General features: G+C 46.7%; 1 protein-coding gene across 1 annotated transcript; it reads right to left on the bottom strand.

Moving 5' to 3' along the window:
• Positions 1 to 1,110: 1,110 nt before the first annotated feature.
• ANKDD1A (ankyrin repeat and death domain containing 1A) lies at positions 1,111 to 22,536 on the bottom strand. The gene is made up of 14 exons (XM_065412484.1): positions 22,446 to 22,536; positions 20,315 to 20,457; positions 19,651 to 19,749; positions 17,798 to 17,902; positions 16,212 to 16,310; positions 15,005 to 15,103; positions 12,679 to 12,777; positions 10,926 to 11,024; positions 9,562 to 9,660; positions 8,091 to 8,189; positions 5,436 to 5,531; positions 3,160 to 3,361; positions 1,669 to 1,800; positions 1,111 to 1,172 (listed from the first exon to the last, which is right to left on the bottom strand). Exons 3-14 carry the CDS (start codon positions 19,741 to 19,743, stop codon positions 1,111 to 1,113), a joined length of 1,284 nt encoding a protein of 427 aa, XP_065268556.1. The 5' UTR covers positions 19,744 to 19,749; positions 20,315 to 20,457; positions 22,446 to 22,536.
• Positions 22,537 to 22,901: the final 365 nt, after the last annotated feature.

Below are 22,901 nucleotides of genomic sequence, written 5' to 3'. Positions count from 1 at the left end.
TTTTATTTCCCCCTTAAACACTGTAAAAAATACAAAACTTCACATGACAAATTTCTGAGTGTTTAAGAAAAGTGTGCTCTTTGTGAGGGTTGGTATAAATAACAGGTGATTACCTCTTCCGTACTGAAATCGAGTAAACCACGTACTGGCACTCAAGGCTAGGCTACCTGTGTGGCGGTAACATGTTAGCCTGTATGCTGACATTTTCCCCTTTAGGGAATATACAGATGTTTATGCGCCAAGGAGGGGAACTGACTCTTCAAATCCCTCTCGCTTTTGAGTTGTGCACTTTTAGAGCACAAAAAGGTAGAGGTGGTTCATCTATATAAGGTAAAATGAATTGGAAAAGTATTGACTCTAACAAAACTGTATTGTGTATTTGTGTGAAGATGGCTCAAATCTATAGTATGACTTTAACCTTGGAAAGCGCAAATAACAAACATTCAATTGCACAGGACTATGGAATTTGTAGCTTTTCAAATGCCAGCTAATGGGAAACTGTCGAGGCTTTGGGATCCAAAATCTGATCCCTTCTTTAATACAGTCCAGGTAACACCCCCCCCCTCTCCCCCAACAAATGTAATGACACCAGCAGCTAAACAATTGAGCATTCCTCCCACAGTAAACCACAGGTGACATGGACAAAAACTGAAGATGTTTGGGTAAAGAACACATCTTACTACATGTTAAATAGAAAGGTTCTCCCCTTTGTAACTTACAAAAGACAATTAAAAAAAATGATACATACAAAAAACGAGATGTAAACAAATTACAGTAAGAAAATATCAGAGTCCTGATTGAAACGTAGTCACAGTATCACAAATGAGACTTTTCACTTAGCTTGTATTATAGTCACCAGCATCTATGAAACCGCAAATAAACCCCACACTTGTATAAAGATGTTTTAAAATTATTAGCATGTGCTGATGTGTCTCGTAGTTTACCTGATCTCAAGTGGAAGCAGCAGAAGTGCCACTTGTCATGACAAGAAGCCCTTAAAAGTTTTATGGCCACTTTTTGGTGAATAGTTCAATGCTTCAGGTTCAATCACTGTAGTTCTAGGAAAAAGTCAGCGGAGGCAGCATCGTACAGTCATTTCCCCTTCAGTCGTTACATTGCTGTACACTTCCTTGGAGAAGTGGATTCTGCATTGGCCTTTTTCCTAATACTTTCTGTAAAACAAACATCATAGGTGTTTTTCCTCTCACCCATTAGGGGAAGCGGAATGAAAAATATCACTTGAACCTTTGTGCTGAGTAGCAGCTTGACATCAGTGCTGATTTTTTTTAAATTTTTTTTATTTTACTCTGAGGGGTGTCTACTCGGTCTGGTTTTTTTAATCCTAGTTACTTAACAAAGGAGGTTCTACATGTCTGGGTGTGGGTATTTTTGCTCTAGTAAAGGATTCTGATGAATGGGAGGTACAAAGCGGCAGGAGAAATGGCCCAGCAGTATGTGTAAATGTGTGTACTCCATAAAACAAGGGGGAAAAGACAACCTCCTAGGTACTAGAGGAGTTTGAGGCTGTTAATAGTTTAAGACTCTGTATTTAGAAAAAGGACTGGATATACTCACATTATGCAACAGCTACAGAAATTAAATAAAGTATTAAAAGGTTAATTCAAATGGTGCTAAATTTGTATTAAGAGGAAAGTGATGGATTATTACCTGCTAAGTCTCTTCTACAAATCCCCACCAGGCCTTCGTATAGTCCTTTGATTGGATTTTCTCCTGCCATGATCACACCATGAAGCCAAATAAGCAACATTCTGTGGCCATGCTCCCTGTAGCTTTTAGTACCTGGTAAGAATGATACATGGATGAAACTGTATTTCACTCTGTATGGTGTCCGTAGACTGCATCAAATTCTGACTTGATACATGCGGAACTCCCTTCAACTGTGGTGGGAATTGAGCGAATGGATGTGAGGGTAAATTTGGCCCTATTTGCTGCCCAGCCACACTTTTTTTTTTTTTTTTTTTTTTTTTAATTGAAGCAATCTGATATGGAAATTAAACCTGCTCTTTAAACAGCAACTCCAACTTCTTAAACCATCTGGACTCGCAGCTGCCTGCACTCACACGAGGTAGGATATCTCCATATATTACATTGTATTATATCTCCTAGAACTGGAAGGGACCCTGAAAGGTCATTGAGTCCAGCCCCCTGCCTTCACTAGCAGGACCAAGTACTGACTTCAACAAGAAATCTTAAAAGCCTTGGTACCACATCCAAAGTAAGATCAAAGATTTAATGGAATAGGCTGCCAAAAAAAAAAAAAAAGGGGGCGGGGGGGCTTCATGTAACTCAGTTATGGCAACCCAGGTCCTTGAACTGGAAGTTTTCTGAAAGCCACCTGCAAGTAAATGACTGAATTTGGCAGAGGATGTTTCATGCAAACTTATGACTCTTTGGGCTCTTCCATGCTTCCACTTAGAGCTGTGATTTGCAAACAGGGATCTTTCCAAGCTCAGAATGCAGGCTGTCCTGACATACCCTTCTAACTACCCCCATGGTGCTCTGCGCTGAGCCAAAAGGGGAAAGCACTGCCTGTTCCCCAGGAGGGCAGGTGTATGGTCCTGAGTTTCTCTTTGGTGGCCCTCCAAATGCTCTTCTCTAGATTTGCTCCTAATTGCCAGAGGGGCAAGCGAAGGGCAAACCGGCCCAGTGGGGCCAGGGTCTTTGGTGGAAGTTAGTTCCCCATAAGACCAGGGCACTGGTAATAAAATCTCACTGGTTAAAGTCCGTGGTCTCCCTGTGCAGAAGAATAAGGAACGTTTATCCGCTTGCCTGAAAATGCCCACTCAGTAGGAAGGTGTTCAGACCTGTCTCGCTTTGTCAGTTACAGCAATCAAGTTTCCCTTTAGGGACAAGACCTCCTAGGCTTGGGGTTTCTCTATAGCAGCCAGGGAGAGGCAGCAGACCCCTTGTTTAGGAGCTGTGGATTTTCCTACTAGCCATTTTCAGGTGAGGACACATTTTTCCTATTTATTTTATAAAGCATTTCAAACGCAATCTTGTGGCTGCTCCATCTGAACCAGGTGGCTTCCTTAGCATGTGGCCCAGTGCCACTGCTGGAGAATTATCTACTGGCAATATATAGATTAAAGGAAAAGGATGGAAATGCTTGGCGTAAATGAGACGCCATCTGATTTATACCTGCCCACTGCTGCTCAATGGCTCTGATATGTGCATCAGTGAATTTCCAGTAATGTGCAAGCTTCTTCCATTCGTTGGGTTTGAGGTATTTAGTAGCTAATCTCCACATCACTGAGCGAATGTGCTGCGTTTCCAGCCTGTGATCTTGTTTAAAGGTTAAGTGTTTTGCCACCCAGGAGTCGGAGTCACTGCTGAGATTGTCCTACGATGGTAAAATAGGAGTTTCAGTGCGAGGCTTCACATTTCTTTTAGGTTGAGAGAAAAAACACCCCCCCAAAACATCACAATCCTGAACAATGAGCTATGCCCTCTGTTCGCATTACCCGATCATAGGCTATCATGTTCCACTTTCTGACGTTCTGATGACAACAGGAAACTAACACTGGATTGTTAGCAGCAGCAGTAGCATAATCCCTAGTAACGCCCATGGGCTCTTCCAGTAATAGACCTACCGTGCTTTTGTTTGTAATGGCCGGTCTGTAATATCCCCCAGCCTTGCCACTGGGGCAGTTTAAGTTCATTCTGACATAGCACGTTTCTGTTTTACTAACTGTCCTTTTCATCCTGGCCCAATTAAATACATCTTGTTAATGGCATCCTGGCTACAGAAGCCCATGTAGGTAACAATTTGCATTTCTACAGAGCCTTCTGTCTGACGCTCTTGAATAACATGCTTCAGTAACATGAGAGAAAGCTCTCAACCACCTGCGATGTAGGCAAGTAGTATGAGGAAATGGAGAGGGTAAATGACTGCCCAAGGCCACACAGGCAGCCTGTCTAAGGGCCTGGAATAGAATCCGATAGCCTGGCTCTAGGCCTTCACTGCAAGACCATCCTCCAAGAAGGCCTAAACAGGTTAGGTGCTTGGGATGGTGATCTGGGGAACCTATTTACAACTGAAGAACTCTGGCTGATAATACCGTGTTGCTATGAAAGCTGCGGTATCAAGAATGCCCCTCTGTCGGTGTGTATCTACCATTCTGATAAGCCTACCTCCCAGACCAGGGACAATGCTGGGCCATTAGAACTCAGCTATGGTCTACTCAGAGTGAAGCACCTTGAGCCAATGGGTTTGTTTGAGTTGGGAGAAGATACTTCCTCCTCTGGTCTGAAGAAAGCAGGGGAGTGGGGAGAGCTGAAATTCTCCAGCTTGGAGACAGGGCTGACAAAGCAGGCAGTTATAACTCATGGGGGGTGGAGGGGAGACTCACAGAGAGAGAGACAGGAAGTTTTGGGCAGGTAGAAGGAAGGTGACAGACTGGCCAAGGGAGAAGTGAGGTGCGGGAGAAGGCTCTGTGTTTCTGAACCCAAGCCATACGCTGCAACAGGAAGACACTGGATGACCCCATCTCCCAGAAGACTTTGGAGTGGTGGGGAAACTGAGGCAAGAAGGTGCTAGGTTTGCCGATTTTGGTTGGATGTAATTTTGGAGGTTTCATCACATGACAATCTTTAATTGAAGATTCATCTTTAATTCCTGGAGACTCCAGGACATTCCTGGTAGGATTTATTTTTTTTAGAACTGTGTGTGCCTCGTGCTATTAAAGAAAGAGCAATAATGTGTTAGGATCCTGTGCAGAGTGTCTGTACGTTATCTGCTACACCTAGCACATGTCCCTGCGAGCAGTAAACTAGAGCCAGAATACTCACGCAGCAGGAGTTTTGGGAGAAGGTGTTACGCTATAAGCATATCTTGGGGGTCAGCATTGGTTCCAGAGACTAAGCAGTTGGACTGTGAGGTCTCGGCTCTTAGGAGGGGCTGCTGGGTAGATGATCCCGAGAGCGTGCCTAGGGACCCCAAGATAGGAACAGCGCCTGGGATCTATTCAGACTCCAGAGGCTTAAAACATCGGGGGGATTCACTGGTGGGATCCCCTCACAGCAGTCTGGTGAGTGGCCAAGAGGGGGCGCTTGACTGGAGTTGTGACAGTGTCTAACTCCCTTTGACTTTCAATGGGGGCTAGACGCATAACCTGCTTAAGTGCTTTATAAACTCCCACTGATGTTTAGGTAACTAAATATCTGTGAAAATCCGGCCTCCCTTCCTCCCAATGCAGCCAGGATATTTAACAGCAGGGACTCCTATATTAATAAGCAAAGTCTGTGGTACAGTTGTGGGCTGCTTTGTTGTTGGTTTTTTAAGTGGACGATGAAAACAGAGAGCTCTTTGCCGTGGGATCGTCTGCATTTCTCTTCCCCTCGTACCGATAAGCACAGAGAACTGTCTCATATAAAGGATGTTTTTAAGGATACTCGGCTCAGTGTATGCTGCCTACCTTCTCCCATTTGTAAAACCGATCCGCTTTGATAATCATGTCCGCCAAGTTGATATGGTTACCCCGGGCAGCTACATCCAGGGATGTTTTTCCTTGCTGAAATTAAGAAGGAAAAAAAAAAAAAAGAACAATTGTGTCCAAAATGTATATTCGCCATTTCTCTATTTTAGAGACTAATCTGACCCCTCCCCCCGTCATCATAGTCTTTGAGCACCTCCCAGTCTTTAATGTACCTTTGTGGTAGGGATTATGCTATTATCCCCAGTTTACAGATGGGAAACTGAGGCCCAGAAAGACTAAAGTGACGTCTAAGAGGATACAGAAGAAGTCTGGGGTGGAGCTGGGACTTGAACCCAGGTCCTAGGCCAGCACCTTAACCATTGGACCATCCTTCCATTTCATCCATCTGCAGTGATTATGGATCTTCCATCATATGTGGGAGCTGAAACACCCCAATTACTACTGGTGATAGACAAATGTGATCCGCCATTACTTTATTCCCAGCTCTTTAAGAGATTAAAGCATAATTATTTTTACCTGTTGTTACAGGAGCAGGGTTTACAGAAGCCAAATTAAGGGGATCAGCAATCATTGATATAGGCAAGGTGGATTTGGGTGCATTGCAAGCCTAGTGCCTGCAGGGGGTGCTAGAGGGAGTCTCAAAATGGCACATGCTGCACCACTGAGCACTAAGTGCATGGGGCAGGTTCTAGCCACTCTCCCAACCCAGCCAGTCATCTGTCCCTTTAGATGCTGAATGCCACTCACTGCTCGCCTTCTCTTCTGCTCTGGGAGTGTGGTAGCTTTGCTAATTGCCTTGTGCCCTGCCCAGAACCAGGTTCCCTATGCCTCTCTACGACAGCAACCATGCCCTCTCTGCGTGCCCTCCCCCCACTGCATCAGGCAGGAGCAACCACAACTTGGCCCTAAATGTCTCTGATCTCACCACTTAGAAAACAGGGGGCTTCAAAGCACTTTACAGACATTCACGGAGTACCGAACGCTTGCACCCGTGTCTCCGAGGGCACAACTCAGTACTACATGTTAAGTCTGAGACGAACTACGGCCCTTTGTCCAACAGATTCACCGAGGTGTATGAATCTGAACTGATCCGTGTAATCCCACAAATTTCTGCAGTACGTGTATGAACAGAAACCATCTCCTAGAAACCGACACAGGTCAGTTTGACTATTAATGTATGACCAGTATATTGTATGAACTGTGCATAGATAGAGAGGAATGGGACTGGAATACATATCATCTGTCTATCAGTTATCAGAAATAAATGTAGCATACCAGGAGAGGAATTCTGTGTTGGGATTGGCTTTTTGGTAATGAAGAGTTCTCACTTTGTACTGGGGATAAAATGTCCTCAATTTAGCAAGCACGTTTTCCCTGTGCAGTGTCTTCCTCTTGTTCAGTGGTTCTCACCCAGGAGTACGTGTACTCCTGGGGGGACGCAGAGGTCATCCAGGGGGTGCATCAACTCATCTAGATATTTGCCTAGTTTTACAACAGGCTGCATAAAAAGCACTAGCGAAGTCAGTACAAATTCAAATTTCATACAGACAATGACTTGTTTACACTGCTCTATCTACTATACACTGAAATGTAAGTACACTATTTATATTCCAATTGATTTATTTTATAATTCTATGGTAAAAATGAGAAAGTCAGCAATGTTTCAGTACTAGTGAGCTGTGACACTTTTGTATTTTTATGTCTGGTTTTGGAAGCAAGTAGTTTTTAAGTTTGGGGGTACACAAGACAAATCAGACTCCTGAAAGGGGTACAGTAGTCTGGAAAGGTTGAGAGCCACTGCTCTACTTCCAAGAGCTGCCAGATGGTGGCAACAACAAACATTTATTTTGGTTCAGTACCAAAGGCTAAGTCATTGGATTTGGTTTTTGTTTATAAAACGTGCTGCTGTTTAACTTCATAGTGAATTGTAGCTCTGATACTAACCTGTGGCTGAATGCTCTTGAGTTTTCCCCCCACATATGCAAATATGCCCAACTACACTCTCAGAACAAAGAACAGAATTTGCCTGGTGCTCTTAAAATTCTTTTAGTTAATTGGAGTTCTGGGGTTTCTTTTTTCTCCCCAGCAAGCAGAGCACTGAATGCTGGGTATTTAAGATCTACACACACTGGATCTTTTATTTTTTTACCCATTAAAATGTTTCTTTGCACTATAATCCCTATAATTTGTTATTTATGATCGCTACAGAATAACACTGTTCAGTTAGTATAAGTGAAAATATATGGCAGTAGCATAGGGTCACTAGATAGCAACTGTGAAAAAACGGGACAGGGGTGGGGGGTAATAGGCGCCTATATAAGAAAAAGTCCAAAAACATGGGACTGTCCCTTTCAAAACAAGACATCTGGTCACCCTACAGTAGCAGGAGTCGGGTCTGAGAACTTTGCATAGCAAAGAGTGAACTACCCTGTACTTTTCTAAGAATCATTCACATCCCCTTCAAAATTGAACACACCCTACCCCCGCAATAAAAAAGCATTATTTTAACTGTTTATTCCTTGAAAATGTTTGTATGTTAATAACACTGTCAGTTTTACTCATGGGCTGAGATCAAACAAAACACGTCTTTCCTCCAAATCCCCATGCATCTATCCCATCCCTAAGGATGTTTACCTTATCAATTAACTTCAAGTTAACTCCTGCTATGAGAATCATCTCAGCTATGTCTTGTCTCCCGTGTTCTGCAGCAATATGGAGTGGTGTCTGCTGCCTCTGTGTAAAAAGAAAGCAGAAGCAAGATGAAATACCTAGGAGGAAATGCTGGCCAGGAATGATGGGAAGAAATATGGCCATTTATAACAATTCATGACAGAACAAGAAGCAATGGTCTCAAGTTGCAGTGGGAGTGGTCTAGGTTGGATATTAGGAAACACTATTTCACTAGGAGGGTGGTGAAGCACTGGAATGGGTTACCTAGGGAGGTGGTGGAATCTCCATCCTTAGAGGTTTTAAGGCCCAGCTTGACAAAGCCCTGGCTAGGATGATTTAGTTGGGGTTGGTCCTGCTTTGAGCAGGGGATTGGACTAGATGACCTCCTGAGGTCTCTTCCAACCCTAATAGTCTATGATTCTACTGCGAGACAATGCTAAGTGTGTACAGGGGAGCACGTTCTGTTCTCCCTCATGCCCATTCAATGTCAATGTAACTCTCCCATCAACTGGAATGGGCCCACAGTGAACTGCTAGAGCCATTCAGAAATAACAATGGCCTGGTCTGGTACCAGCACTAGGAAGTCCTCGATGGTACATATTTCAGCCTAAAGATGGATGAACTTGTTGTATTATACAAAGCACCTTTGGGACTATTGGAAGGAAATTTTTTAAACCCTGTGAATCAAGCAGAGATGCCCAGGAAATGGAGAATCTGCTCTAAGTGCCGTCCATAGGCAATGACCACAGCAGCAACAAAACACCTTGGCCAACTGGAGCCAGAGCCAATAGTCATTACATTCTATGGCACATAAGGCCGCAGGTCAATATGGATACCACTGTTGTGATTTTTTTCTTTCATACTCAAGGACTTCTGGAAAATCCCAGGAAATGTAAAAGAAACCAAACAAAATAATGTGGCAATTTGATGCAGGCATGAAGCAAGCAAGCGTGCATTGAGATAACTGCAAGAGTAGAATGAATAATAACTAAAATCAAATGCTAGGTTATACAGATCTTTTTGTGTTACAGACTCGTCATTAGTGAGACCACAATTTTGACTGAGAGCCAACCAAATCCATCCTTACCCCCCATTTTCAGTCATTCTTAACTGTCTCAAAATATCCTTCTGTGCTGAAATTCTCTCTCTTTGTGTACAGCTCAGAGGTGAGGGGCTGAATCGGCAAACTTTGTGTATCAAGCACCCAAAGAACTCAACAGGAATTCCACGCACAGAGAGCACTTGCGGGGTCGGGCCCTGCATTTGCTTGGAAAATGTGAACAATTCAGCCATTTTCATGTTTCAGGAGCTGAACGTCCACGTTTTCCACATTTAAAAGCGTTGTTCTTTCCCCCACCCCTGCTCAGAACTGGCTGATTTAAAACCTCGGTTAATGTGGTTCACGGCTCAGAGATGGAAGGGTTCCCAGCCTTACGTTATCCGGGATGTCCAGGTTGCACTCTGTGTCGATGAGGAGTTTAACGATGGCTGGGAAGTTCTGCAGCACTGCAATGTGCACAGCTGATGCATTTTGCTGCGGGAAGAAGGTGCATTACTTGCATATGAGGGGGAAAAGGCATTGGGGTGTCTAGCTCACACACAATGTAAGGATCCAAGGATGCAGGTCTACATCCTGGGGCTGTGGGGGCCATGGCTTGCTGACACTCATTTGTCAGCACTAAGGGAGATGGGCAAAGCACCATCTTGTTAAACCTGGAAAGTCAATCAGAGCCCCCAAGGCCTGCAGCTGCCCGATTGGCTCATACCCACTACCTACGCCAGGAAGTGAGCCATGTGGGCTGTCTGAGCAGCTGTGCAGACGTTGGCCCCTGCTCTTGCCTGCCTCCTGCAATCCTGATCCAGCCCTGTTCCTGACCTGCTCCTCACTCCTAGCTCCCGCCTTGCTCCTGCTCCGTGTCTGATCCTTGTCACTCTCCAATTCCTGCCCTTTCACCTTGCTCCTGACCACTGGCTACCAATCCTGGCTCTGCCCCCTTGCTCTGACTTCTGGCTCAACCCTTGGCTCTGGCATTTGGTATCTGACCCCAGCTCCGATCCTTACCTTTGATTACTGGTCCTGACTCTGGCTCAACCCCCTAGCTCTGGGACTTGGCAGTTGACTCTGGCTCTTACCCCCACTTCCATTCTCTGACCTGGATGCCTGTTTTGCCCACTGGGCCAGATACGTCCTGGTTCCTAACAGCAAGGGCACCTTGGCCAGAACACAATGGCTACTTCTGAAACTTAACTTCCATTCATGCAGCCTTTGGCTTAACGTATAAACCGCAGCCAGGATTGTTCCAGGTTCTACAAGGGAATGATGTACGGCGAGGCTTAGCCTTCTTCCTGCTGAAGTCCATGGGAACAAGCTTGCAGCTACTGTTGTCATATGAAACACAACCAGCAATTGAACTCTGCTTTCTTGGAACCCAGCTCTCCTGACAATGGCTGGCGATAGTCTAGGCACAGATGCACACAGACTCGGGGTGGCCTGAGGGAGCAGTTTTCTACCCAGTTCTAGCTCCCCGACATGAATGGACCCTCCATATGGTAAGCACTCCATAACTGAGCTGCCAAGGGGCATTCTCAGGCAGGGCCCAGGATCAGAGGACATGTTCTCCCCCACACAAATCTTGCCTTGGCTGAATGGAGTGCTGTGATTAGCCACAATACAGGCTCGCAGCAATACTTACTTTTGCAGTGTTGAATTGAGCCCTGTATTTTTTTGCCAAGCCGAAAGAAAGCTGGAATTTGGCACTATCTGTTCATCAATGATTAAAGCCATTTAATATGACTTACATGATTAACTGCATCTATGTAGATTCCTGCATCAATAAGGACCCTGGCCATGTCTTCATAGCCATGGAGAGCTGCATAATGAAGGCAGGTCATCGCTTTCTGAGAAAGACAGCAACACGGCCGATATTAGTCGGGACCTTTTATCAAGCCAAAGGACGTATTTCCAGCGGGGCCTCTGCTCATTCTGCTTCCCAGTGATCCCAGTTGTTTTAGAGGCCACCCCAAGAGTTCTCCCTGCATTCCTTCCTCTGGGGAGCAAGGGAGGAAATCAGTGCACACAGTTAAGGACACGACAATACTAGGATGATAGATTTCAACTGGCTAGCTCCACAACCAAAGCCATAACCACTTTCACATGGGAATGCAACTATTTGGTTGAATGGCCTCGATTGCTCATGCCCTGCAGTGAAATCAGGAATTTGGGAGGTACAAGGCATGCAGGACTGACCCGTTCAGAGGGAATCTTCTCTAAGATACAAAATTCAGATGAGTTTCGCCATCTCCCAATTGCCCCCTTATCCTTCAGAAACCCCTAATGATCTTTCGCTGGGTGTTGTTTTTCCCCTGTAATAGTCTCATATCTCTCTGTCCTGATGGGCTGTCCCCTTCTCTCAGACAGTACATGTTTTCAGAGGGAAGACGATACCTGTTCAATCAGCCTGATGCTACAGCACTATTAGGGTATGTCTTCACTACCCGCCAGATCGGTGGGTAGTGATCGATCTATTGGGGATGGATTTATCGCGTCTAGTGTAGATGCGATAAATCAATCCCCGATCGCTCTGCCATGGACTGCAGAACTCCACCGCGGCGAGAGGCGGAAGCCGAGTCGACGGGGGAGTGGCGGCCGTCGATCCCGCGCTGTGAGGACGGGAGGTAAGTCGAACTAAGATACGTCGACTTCAGCTATGCTATTCTCGTAGCTGAAGTTGCGTATCTTAGGTTGATCCCCCCACCCCCACCCCTCCCAGTGTAGACCAGGCCTTAGATTCCATCCCCATGAAGGGAACTTCAGTTTAATTGGTGGTGAACAATTCTCCCACCCTGGGCCAGACTTTACATGACAAAAAGATGGCTTGCTTGCTCCCTTTGGCCTGGCACTGAAGAAGTGCCTCATCTGTTGGCTGGTTCCCAGCTGCACTGTCCCTTGAGAAGGCAGATTACCACACACTGCCCCAAATTTGACCCAGCGATGTCGATTTCAGCGCTAATCCCCTCATCAGGGAGGAGTACAGAAATTGATTTTAAGAGTCCTTCAAGTCAACAAAAATGGCTTCGTCGTTTGGCGGGGGCAGGGTTAAATCGATCTAACGCTGCTAATTCGACCTGAACTCGTAATGTAGACCAGGGCTAAGAGCATTCCTGTGGAGGCAGGGTGTCCACTGTAGCGAACAAGTCAGTCTGTGTTTGGTGACAGAATAACAGGCAGCCAATGACCCACCAAAGCTGGGACTGAAAGTGAGACCTTACTACAAATTCCAGGGTACGTGTAGACAAAATACCATAATGGCAACAGCCTGCGCCGGGACCTTCTGGGCAAAGCGGCTCACATTCAAGTGTTTGAGGCCTAGCCTTTGGGCAAATGGCTTTTCCACTCTGCACTGATACTTTATTAACCGAAGACGCATTCCAGAAGGTGAATGGAGATGAGCCCTGCGTGTGCATTGCGGCTGTGCCAGCCACACAGTTGCTACAAGTAGCACAAACGTGAAGTGCTCAGAGACAGAATAATCTTCAGACCGTTCCTGCTCACCTGGGTTTGGGCATTAACGTCACAACCAGCTTCTAAGAGGAGTTTCACGCAGTCGTAGTGGCCTCCCTCCACAGCCAAGTGCAGAGCAGTCAGACCTTCCTGGAAACACAGCAGAACAAGCTTGACATGGGCATGCTAGTTTAGGCTATGAGAGCCTTTAATAAAGCAAGTGTCACTCTCTGTTTCATAGGGAAGGACAAGCCACAGCTGTGCGGTAGGAGAGTCCATTCATTAACTTGGTCTTCTTTGGCAGCTCGTCTTCCGAATCACTGATATGTTAAAATCATGGTTCTAAGGACCAGGGATTCATTCTCACTCCAGACTACAGTTAGGAAAAGGAAGGACATTAACACACACACGCTAACAATAGAGTGAAGGCCTCACTCCGTACAGACTGCAGTGGGAGTTTTGCGTGCAGCTTGGGACTCTGAATGTTCTGATCTGTCGTATCTAATACACTGTTCTTTAACCCATCTGCCCCAGGGTCTGCAAGCAAAGTGATTTTACCCACATATACTAGCTAGTGCAATTCTACCTAGGCACAAAAGAGTGAGTTGAAAAGGACTCCATGCCTAACCCTGTAATTTACTAGCTTTGATTAATTAAGGTCACAATCTTAATGTGATTTAAAGATATTTTTGTGCATCAACAAGAACACACTATAATAAAATAATTAAAACATATACTCCCAGGGAGTATCAAATCCCAGGGAGTATCAAATGTCACCTTACCAGAATCTTATTTACTCTGCAAAGAGAGCGTTAAATAGGATATAAGAGGAACCCTGATAAACTTAACTAGTAGTGTGCCCTGCAATTGCTAAGGACTTTACTGAGCCAGTATTTGCTATCCAGGGTTTTAACTATGTTTAGGTCTTCTGATTTTAGGTTTTAACTGACAAAATGCCCCCAATACTGATTTCTTTTTTGTTTTTGTTTATCCAATAAAGAGCAGAAATGCTTCCTTGTATAGGGTTACCATATTTAAGGTTTTAAAAAAGAGGACACTCCACGGGGCCCTGGCCCCATCCCTTCCCCGCCCCATCCCCAACTCCGCCCCTTCCCCAAAGTCCCCGCCCCAACTCCACCCCCTCCCCTGAGCGCCCCACATTCCCCCTCCTCCCTCCCAGCCACGCGAAACAGCTGCCCGAGCGCTACCGGCTTCACGATTTGCCGGGCAGCCCCCAGACCTCCAGACCCTGTGCCCCCGGCCGGGCGCTTCCCCTCCCAGGCTCCGGCTGCGCTGGGGAAGCGCCCGGCCGGGGGTGCAGCGGGTCTGGAGGTCTGGGGGCTGCCCGGCAAACCGTAAAGCCAGTAGCGCTCGGGCAGCTCGGCTCTTCAGCTACACAGAGCTGAGGTGTCTGGGGGGAGCAGCAGCAGCCGCCGCCGCAGCGGGGAATCCGCCTGCAGCTCCCAGTCTGCCGGAACCGCTCAGGTAAGCAGGGGACTGGGGCAGGGATGCCGGCATTTTCCCGGACATGTTCGGCTTTTTGGCAATTCCCCCCGGACGGGGATTTGAGGACCAAAAAGCCGGACATGTCCGGGAAAATCCGAACGTATGGTAACCCTATCCTTGTAGCTAAGGGCTTGTCTACATGGAGCAGTAACGCGGACTATGGGAGCATGATTTCTGAAGCACCCTAATGTGTTGCACATTAATTAGTCCATGTAGACCCTGCTGGCGTGCACTAAAGGTTCCCTAACATGCTTTAACATAGTGCTGTTTGAAACAGTACTATGTCATTGCACTAGGGAACATTACAAAGAGATTACTCATTACACTATATATACAAAGAGAAAGCCCTGAATCTCCCCTGATTTTTGGATATTACATAAAAATCAAAAATTGCTAAGAAAATAAACACCCAAAATGAAATGCATAAACCTCAAAAAACCAGAAAGCCTTAACTATATTCCAATCACAGACTCTTCCGTTGTTCAGCTGTAGAGAGAAAGATCTCAGATAGAAGGGTGATTTGTTCAGTGACTAAGGCAACATTGTTTCAGCAAGATTTATTTTAAAATAAAATTCATTAGCTGTTTAGGCATCCCGAATATGCAGGGGTGAGAAGATAAACAAGTGTCACAATGAGGGATTTTGGTCTTGGCTGTTGGTTCCAACAGGTATTTTGTCTTTCACCGATATTCTGTATACATGCCCAGCACTTTGGATCAGTGCATTTTAAATAAAACCAGATAGCTACATAAACTTGTTCTAGATACAGTCCCCATCAGTCCTGGCCAGTAGGGTTGGTTAAATCAGCTGGTGTGGGAGATCACCTCTAAGGATGAAAGGGACGCTCTGGTCTGGTTTGTTTTGCACTCACCATGTTCTTTTCTTCTAGGTCCAGTCCAATTTCTACAATCTTCTGCAGCACCGTGGGGTGCCCATTTTTAGCAGCTAAATGTAGGGCTGTGTTCTTTTCCTGCAAATAAACATTGCTTTGTGTGTAAATAAACTGCATGATCGAGTACTCAGACAAAGCAACTCTCTGCAAACCAATATTTAGGGTGATTTAGTCTGATCGCAAATCCTGTAGTCAGTGTCTTATGTGTTAATCATCATTTAAGAAAAAAAAGATCAAATTCTGATAAAGATGCTTTAGTACATCAAAGGGAGGTCTAGGAGACTGTTCTCTGTATGTATATATATCTCCTCACTATATGTTCCATTCTATGCGTCTGATGAAGTGGGCTGTAGCCCACGAAAGCGTATGCTCAAATAAATTTGTTAGTCTCTAAGGTGCCACAGGTACTCCTGTTCTTTTTAATATACATTGAACGTTACTTTGTAACAATAATATGCTTCTCCCAGATCCCCAAATATATATCCTAGGTGATGTTAATTATTACTGTTATGGAACACATGTATCAGTCCCACATTGCTGTAGGATCTTGTTATCACTGTAGTGTAAGTAATGCCTCAGATTTCACACTACAGAGCGATGGCGCATGGGTCTCATGGACCTTCTCTGAATGGGGCAAATGTCTTCTGTCTCCTTTATCTGTCTAGTTACTGAGACATCTCCCATCACCATAATATAGGAGCACCCCTAATGTTCAGCAAATGGTAGGAGCACGTACGTTCCTTGATCTAGATGACTGAACTGATGATCCTTTCGTCTGTCCTCTCAGTCTGGGCCCAAGGATAGAAATCCCAGTGTCCTTCTCCCCACTAGGGGCCTACCATCTACCCGCGACAAGCCAATGGGACGGCTTTTTCTGGTAGAGTCAGGTTGCAGCTTCATCGCAATGTACCTTAGAGTTATGACATCCAGAAAGTTCAGGGAAGAGTGTCACCCCTGCCCTTGCCCCACTACGGTGGTGTACTTGGAGGGCAAACAGATGGGGGAAAATTTCCTTGGCAAGACACTGCAGACCACTGTGCGACCAGCTGATGAGCTTATGCTCACAACCCACCTGCGCTAGATTTCAGTCAGCCCCCCAGCTCCGTATCCCATTAACAGTCCCTCGAACCATCTAGTCCCTGGTTACATTTCTATGGCCCTGTTTAACGGTTTTTGCTTTCCATACCTTGTCTTTAACACTGTGACTACAACCTGACCCAATCAAGAACTCCACCACTTCTAACCTCCCGTGCTCTGCCGCCAGATGAAACGCCGTCTTGTCCATCTTTAGGTAAAAGAAAAAAGAAAGAAAGAAGAAATGGGGAAAACTGGGAAAGCACAAACACCATGATTTTTGCTAAAGGCCCCAAAATAATGTCTTTGTGAATACTCACATCCTGACAGGCTGGTTGTATTTCAACCCCCAGGTATTAGTGCTGTACTTTAAAGGTAATAATATAAACCACCAAGAGCAAAACATTTTTTGTTTTAAATTTGGAGGTGATCCTATAGAAACAAGCTGATCTGAACCACCCCCGGGAACGAACAGTTTGGTGTACTTTGGTTTCATCTGGCACAATAAAATGGCAAGTTAATCTCAGTATTTATTTTACAGGAAGAGGGGAAAGTAAAAGGTTTAGCACCAGGAAACTACAGTTTAAAAAAGAGAAAAGGAAAACGATCTGCAGCATCAGTTATCTGGTGAGTCATTTATTTTAATAAAGGTTTCGGCTAAAGGTAATTTGCATGTTCGACCCACTTTTTCCGAGCAGCAAAGGGAATGGATCACTGCAGGAAGTGTGTGGCAGGGGAAGAAAGGGCTGCTCTTGACATCAGTGAGGGTTCTGCGTGCAGGAGGGCAGAATGTGGGGCTGGAGTTCTGCCTTGTGAATGCAAGTGCTTTCTTTATTAACAGATTGAAAAAGAGGCCTGCCGCTTGAACGCATCGGCAGCAATCAATCAGTAAAAAACCTGTGGGAGATATAATAATAAGAAAAGGAAACTATTACCCAGTCCCCACTGCATCAGCTATGTTAGGGGAGCAGGCTTCAATTAATGGAACCTGGATTGAAACTCCAAGGGACTAGCGTGGGAGAGAGGGCGTTAGCTGAGGACCCTTGGCTGTAGAATTCTCTACTGACTGGAGCCAGAGTCAAATCACCATGGAGATGGGATGGAAGATTCACCTCCTGCTGCAGGCCTTTGCTTGAGAACCAGAGGTTGGAGTGTGATACCCTTAATATTAATAATCCCTAGCTCCTACATAGCACTTTTCATCCATAGATCTCCAAGCACTTCACAAATGAGGTCAGTAGCATTATCCTCATTTTACAGATGAGGAAACTGAGGCTCAGAGAGGGAAGTGACTTGCCCAGGGTCACCCAACAAACTAGTGGCAGATCTGGGAATTGAAGCCTGGTCTTCTCAGTAACAGTCAAGTGTCCTGTTTACTAGGCCACACTTGCCCATGTTGACTAGCACCTTACTCCATGAGTGGTGTCATTGACTTTACTAGCTGTACAGTATTGTTAAAGCGAGGTGCTATTTAACATGAGTAAAGGTATCAAGAATCTGGGTGTGAACAAGGAGTCAACCCTGCTTTGTTCTTCTTAAAGCCGCAACCCAGATTTGCCCTCTGTGTGCATCTGAGCACAAAATCTGGCCCCGAGGACTTGATCCTGCTCCTGTTGAAGTCCATGGGAATGTTCCCATTAATGCCAATGGAGCAAGATCAGGCCCTAGGAAACTGAAAGTGGTCCAGCATCTTGCTACCTTGTCTGTCTTATCCACATGCACGTCCTCCAGGTCCTCCATAATGAACTCCATCACCTTGATGTGACCTCTCTGAGCTGCACAGTGCAGCAGGTTCCTGCCATTCTGCAGAGGGAAGAAACCATACTTGTTTACTGAATCAGCAGCTAAATTGTTTGATTTTTTTTTTTTAAAACAGCTTGTTCAGTAGTTCTGAAACTGGGGCCGCCCCTTGTGTAGGGAAAGCCCCTGGCGGGCAGGGCCGGTTTGTTTACCTGCCGGGTCCGCAGGTTCGGCCGATCGCAGCTCCCACTGGCCGTGGTTCGCTGCTCCAGGCCAATGGGGGCTGCGGGAAGCGGCGGCCAGCAAATCCCTTGTCCCGAGCCGCTTCCCGCAGCCCCCATTGGCCTGGAGCAGCGAACCACGGCCAGTGGGAGCCGGGATTCGCCGAACCTGCGGACCCGGCAGGTAAACAAACTGGCCCGGCCTACCAGGGGCTTTCCCTACACAAGCAGCGGCCCCAGTCTGAGAACCACTGAGCTTGTTCCTGTTAGAAAACCCATCTGGCACCTAGGTCAGCTTGTGCTGTAGATGGCTGCTCACTATTTCTAAGAACTGATGTGCTCTGGCCCAACGGAGGTTGATTTTTAAACAGACCTACTGCTGATTTATTAGTACAGTAGAACCTCAGAGTTATGAACGCCAGAGTTACGAACGCCAGAGTTACGAACTGACCAGTCAACCACACACCTCCTTTGGAACCGGAAGTGTTAAATGTAAACTACTAAAAAAATTAAAAGGAAAGCAGCATTTTTCTTCTGCATAGTAAAGCTTCAAAGCTGTATTAAGTCAATGTTCAGTTGTAAACTTTTGAAAGAACAGTTATAATGTTTTGTTCAGAGTTAGGAACATTTCAGAGTTACGAACAACCTCCATTCTCCAGATGTTTGTAACTCGACCTCTTACAGACGTTCCTGCGTGTCACACCCTCATTACCAGAGCAGCCAGAGTGTGCAAACACCATAACCGTGACATAATGTAGCATGAATTCATTTTATAACACTCCTCTGGGAAGTGACCTTCCTTCAGCAGGAATGTCATGTACACAGCTGGCTTGAGTCTGGGTATGGGGAAATGCGGCAGCAGCGATACGACACGCGATCACTTCTCTCAAAAGCAGTGATACAGCACAGAATACGGACTGTCATATTCCCCTGGGTTTGCTACACATATTCGACCGCTGAGAGATCTGGAGGAGTTTATTGCCCATGGCAGGGAGGAAGGGCTGTAGCTCGATTTAAGCCCATGGATATATTCTTCTTCTAATATTACAAAAATGAACTATAAGATCCGAACACCCACGGAGAGCAATGGAATCATGTAAGAGGAGTAATGCCACCAGAACTATGAGACAGATGCTTCAGAAGACACTGGTATGGGTACAAGTACCACGCTCTGTGCGGACGCTCAAAAGGGGGAGGGATAGCTCAGTGGTTTGAGCATTGGCCTGCTAAACCCAGAGTTGAGAGTTCAATCCTTGAGGGGGCCATTTAGGGACCTGGGGCAAAAATTAGTCTGGGGATTGGTCCTGCTTTGAGCAGGGGGTTGGACTAGATGACCTCCTGAGGTCCCTTCCAACCCTGATATTCTATGTTTCTATGTAACAGTTTCCTCTGTGCAGACAGCCCCGCAGTGCTTACAAGGGTCAGGTTTTCTAGGCATTTCCTAGTTCCTGCTTTCTCAGCACTCCCAGGTTTTCCCCGCTGTAATTACACACAGGAGACTAGTTTGAAATTCCCCCTCGCCTCTCTCTCTCCCTGTCACCTACTGGCAATGAATAGCTGGCGTCAGGACGCAGGAGGAAGCTGCCTCACCTTATTGACACAGTTGATCTTGGCACCGGCGTTCACGAGGATCTGAAGAACGCGCAGATGGCCAAACCAAGCAGAGAGGAGGAGTGCGTTCATTCCAAACTGTGCCAAAGGAAACAGAGCCATTTCCACCCTTCCTGTGATAGCCCTTCCCTGCCCCGCCCGCTCCCCCAAACATTGCAGCGGGTCATCGGTCTTCAGAATGTCAAAGGAAATTTGAATGGCGATAAAAAATAAATAAATAAAATGTTTCAGTGTTTCCCCACTTTCTGGCCCAGCTCCCTGTCTCCTCACCAGCACCCCGGCTCTGGGTGCGAGCTGCATCAGCGACTGCTAAGCAGCCTTTTGCCTCTAGGCTGGCATCTCATATCCACTGGCAGAAAGTTGTTCCCATCTGCTGGCTTGGTTTGCTGGGCTCCATTCGCTATCTAGCAGACGAGTCCCATAAACCACCAACTGAGCTGGTCCTCCCATGCAGCCTGGTTCACAGCCTCAGCAGAGAGGTGAAGGATTTCATGGCCCCTGAATGACCTTCTCACCCCTAGTGCTTTGAGACACAGTCAGAAGGAAGCTTGCATGGCTGATGCCCCTGCTGCCTCCAGGGCTGCTGATCCCTTGCCTTCTCCCAGCACTACATTAAATGTAGGACAAATCCCCCGGCCCCAACCTCTGCAGACAACCTGCAACAGGCTGCAAAGGAGAGTCACACTCATACACTGTCTTTGTCGTCCACCGGGACTTCGTGCTCCAGCAGCAGCCGCACGGCTTGCTCGTTCCCAGCTCCAGCGGCCCAGTGCAGAGCAGTCCTGTCTGTCTGGAAAGGAGGAAAGGGAAAGGGAAGGTGGATACAAGCACAGGGTGAAATCCCACTGCAGCGGAGTCAATGGCAAAACTCCTATTGCCTCCAAGGGGCCAGGATTTCACCCACAGTGCGTATTCACTCACCACAATGCATCTTGCACCATACGGTACTGTAATGAAACCGAGGACGAAGGGCAAGTGGACACCTGGGATTTTGCAGGTTCAGGGCCAGACCCTGGAATCTAAATGCAGGCAAAGCTCCCATTGCAATGCAAGGACTGTAGGATCGAGCCACTAGGGTCTTTGGGCCAATATAGCTCTATAGTGTGAGGAATCTAAGTCTTTGTTTTGAAAACAAGAGTGAATTGGAAGTAAGCAGGGGGGGAGTGGTTTGAGCATTGGTCTGGTAAACCCAGGGTTGTGAGTTCAATCCTCAAGGGGGCCATTTAGGGATCTAGGGCAAAAATGTGTCTGGGGATTGGTCCTGCTTTGAGCAGGGGGTTGGACTAGATGACCTCCTAAGGTCCCTTCGAACCCCGATATTCTATGATTCAAGTAGGACTAATGGTAAATGCATGAGATCTCTCTGAAGGGAAACAAAGTTAGGGACAATCTCAACCTATGGGCTTCAGGGATAATTTTCCAAAGCATTTCTGTAAATATTTGGGAGGGACCCATTTGTTCATGCAGAGCCCCATCCAGTGAGTGAGTACAATGGGTTCTCGTGCTCTGGAATGGGGGCCTGGGCACATATTGGAAAAGCCCACCCATAAAAGGAGTGGTACCGTCCAAAGAACAAGGTGCTCAGATTCTGCACTGAGGAGAGCTATGGCAGCACCTGAATAGAGGGATGGATGGAACAAATCTTTAAGTATGGCCACAAGTCTGAATTCCTTGTGCACCCAAATTTCCCACAGCTCTGCTGACCAGTGCAGGGGGAGTTCTGAGTGCGTGAGGAGTGTGGGATCAAAGCCTGTCTTTGTAGCTGTAACATACTCTGTGCATCGTCAACCAGGGAGACTGAAGCGACCTTCACTAGTAGTAAACCTCCTGAGACTCAACGTCATTTTTAGTTATAGCCCCTCAGAATCACCCTAATCAACTCCTCTCATTCCACAGTGTTTACAGCTTTCAAATCCTTTTAGGCCGTGTGCCGTGGGGTGTTTGCGCCATACATGCCGTGAAAGGGTTAATATGGGCCCAAGAGGCCAATTAACCAGGCTGGGTGCTCCTGGAGGATGGGCCAGGCCTAATTAGAGATAAAGCCCAGCTGGGTGAGAGGGGAACTGGTTTTTTCCCCACCATGAAAAACTGGGTGATCCCAGTTGGCAGGGGGGAGACCAAGATGTGAAGTGAGGCGGAGTGGAGAGTTTCCTCTCTCTGGGAAGCAGCCTGAACAAGGCTGAGAGGAGCAGACAGGCTACTCCAGGGGGTGAGCCTGAACCCTTGAGTGAGGGGGGAGTGTGCCAGCCCCTGTGCCCACGGGGTTCACCAAGGCACAGAAGCCTGTAGCTAGACAGGCGGTTGGCACAGAGCAGCAGCAGCACGTCTGTGACAAGATGGCTGTCAACTGAGCCCAGCCAGGCTAAAGGTTTGGTTCTGTTTACGTGTGTTAGACTTCGGTGAAGGACTCTGTGGCCCCAGAAGGGGCCGTTCTTTGCAAAGTGCTGTGGCCGGAGAGCTAGGACACTGCTATGGCTGCAGTAGGCCAAAGGACAGCGGGGGAAACTGAGGCAAAGATGCTGCAATGCCACATCCAGCCAGGAGGGGTCGCGCTGGGGCAGCAACTTTGATACAGGGTGCAACTCTCTGGATTTCAATGCATTGAAGAATGTGCTCTACCATTGACTACTTGGCCCTGGGTTGGTGCTTTTACGCTTTGCCCAGAGGAGCAACTAATGAGGAGAGTAACGTTCTTTTGTGTCTGGAGACACAGTTTGGATGTTAACTGGCTGCAGCTCCGAGGGTCCCCTCTGCAGCTAGAAAGCAAAAGGCACCTACATTGTTTTTGGCTTTGACGTTAACCCTTGTCCTGATGAGCTCTTGCATCCTGGCTATGTCGTTCCGCTTTGCTGCATCGTGGAATTCTTTTTCTGAATGAAGCACTGAAGCACGAGAAAAGACAAGACAGGCAATACGGTAAGTGGTGGTGTTGAGCAGAAGCAAGAAGTAATTGCCGTTCCTGCTGAACGTTTCCTGCATCTCACTCACTCATTATAAATGGACATTAGGAAGAATAATTCACTGGCTAGGTGTCTACCTCTCCTATTGCCTGCTGAAGTCCCAGCCCTCCAGACTTCAGTGTGTGCACAATGCTGCTCCCTGCCTTCTCACATGTACAGAAGCATGAATGCGTCACCCCAGTCCTCTTCCAGCTCCACCGGCTTCTCATCCATTTCAGGAGCCAGACTGAAATTGCCTTCCTGGTTTCAAAACCTGCCTCATGGGCTTGC

This window comes from Emys orbicularis, chromosome 10, assembly GCF_028017835.1.
Source record: "Emys orbicularis isolate rEmyOrb1 chromosome 10, rEmyOrb1.hap1, whole genome shotgun sequence".
NCBI lineage: Eukaryota > Metazoa > Chordata > Testudines > Emydidae > Emys > Emys orbicularis.
The sequence above is the reverse complement of the archived record's forward strand: the minus strand, read 5'-3'. Positions and strand labels throughout refer to the sequence as shown.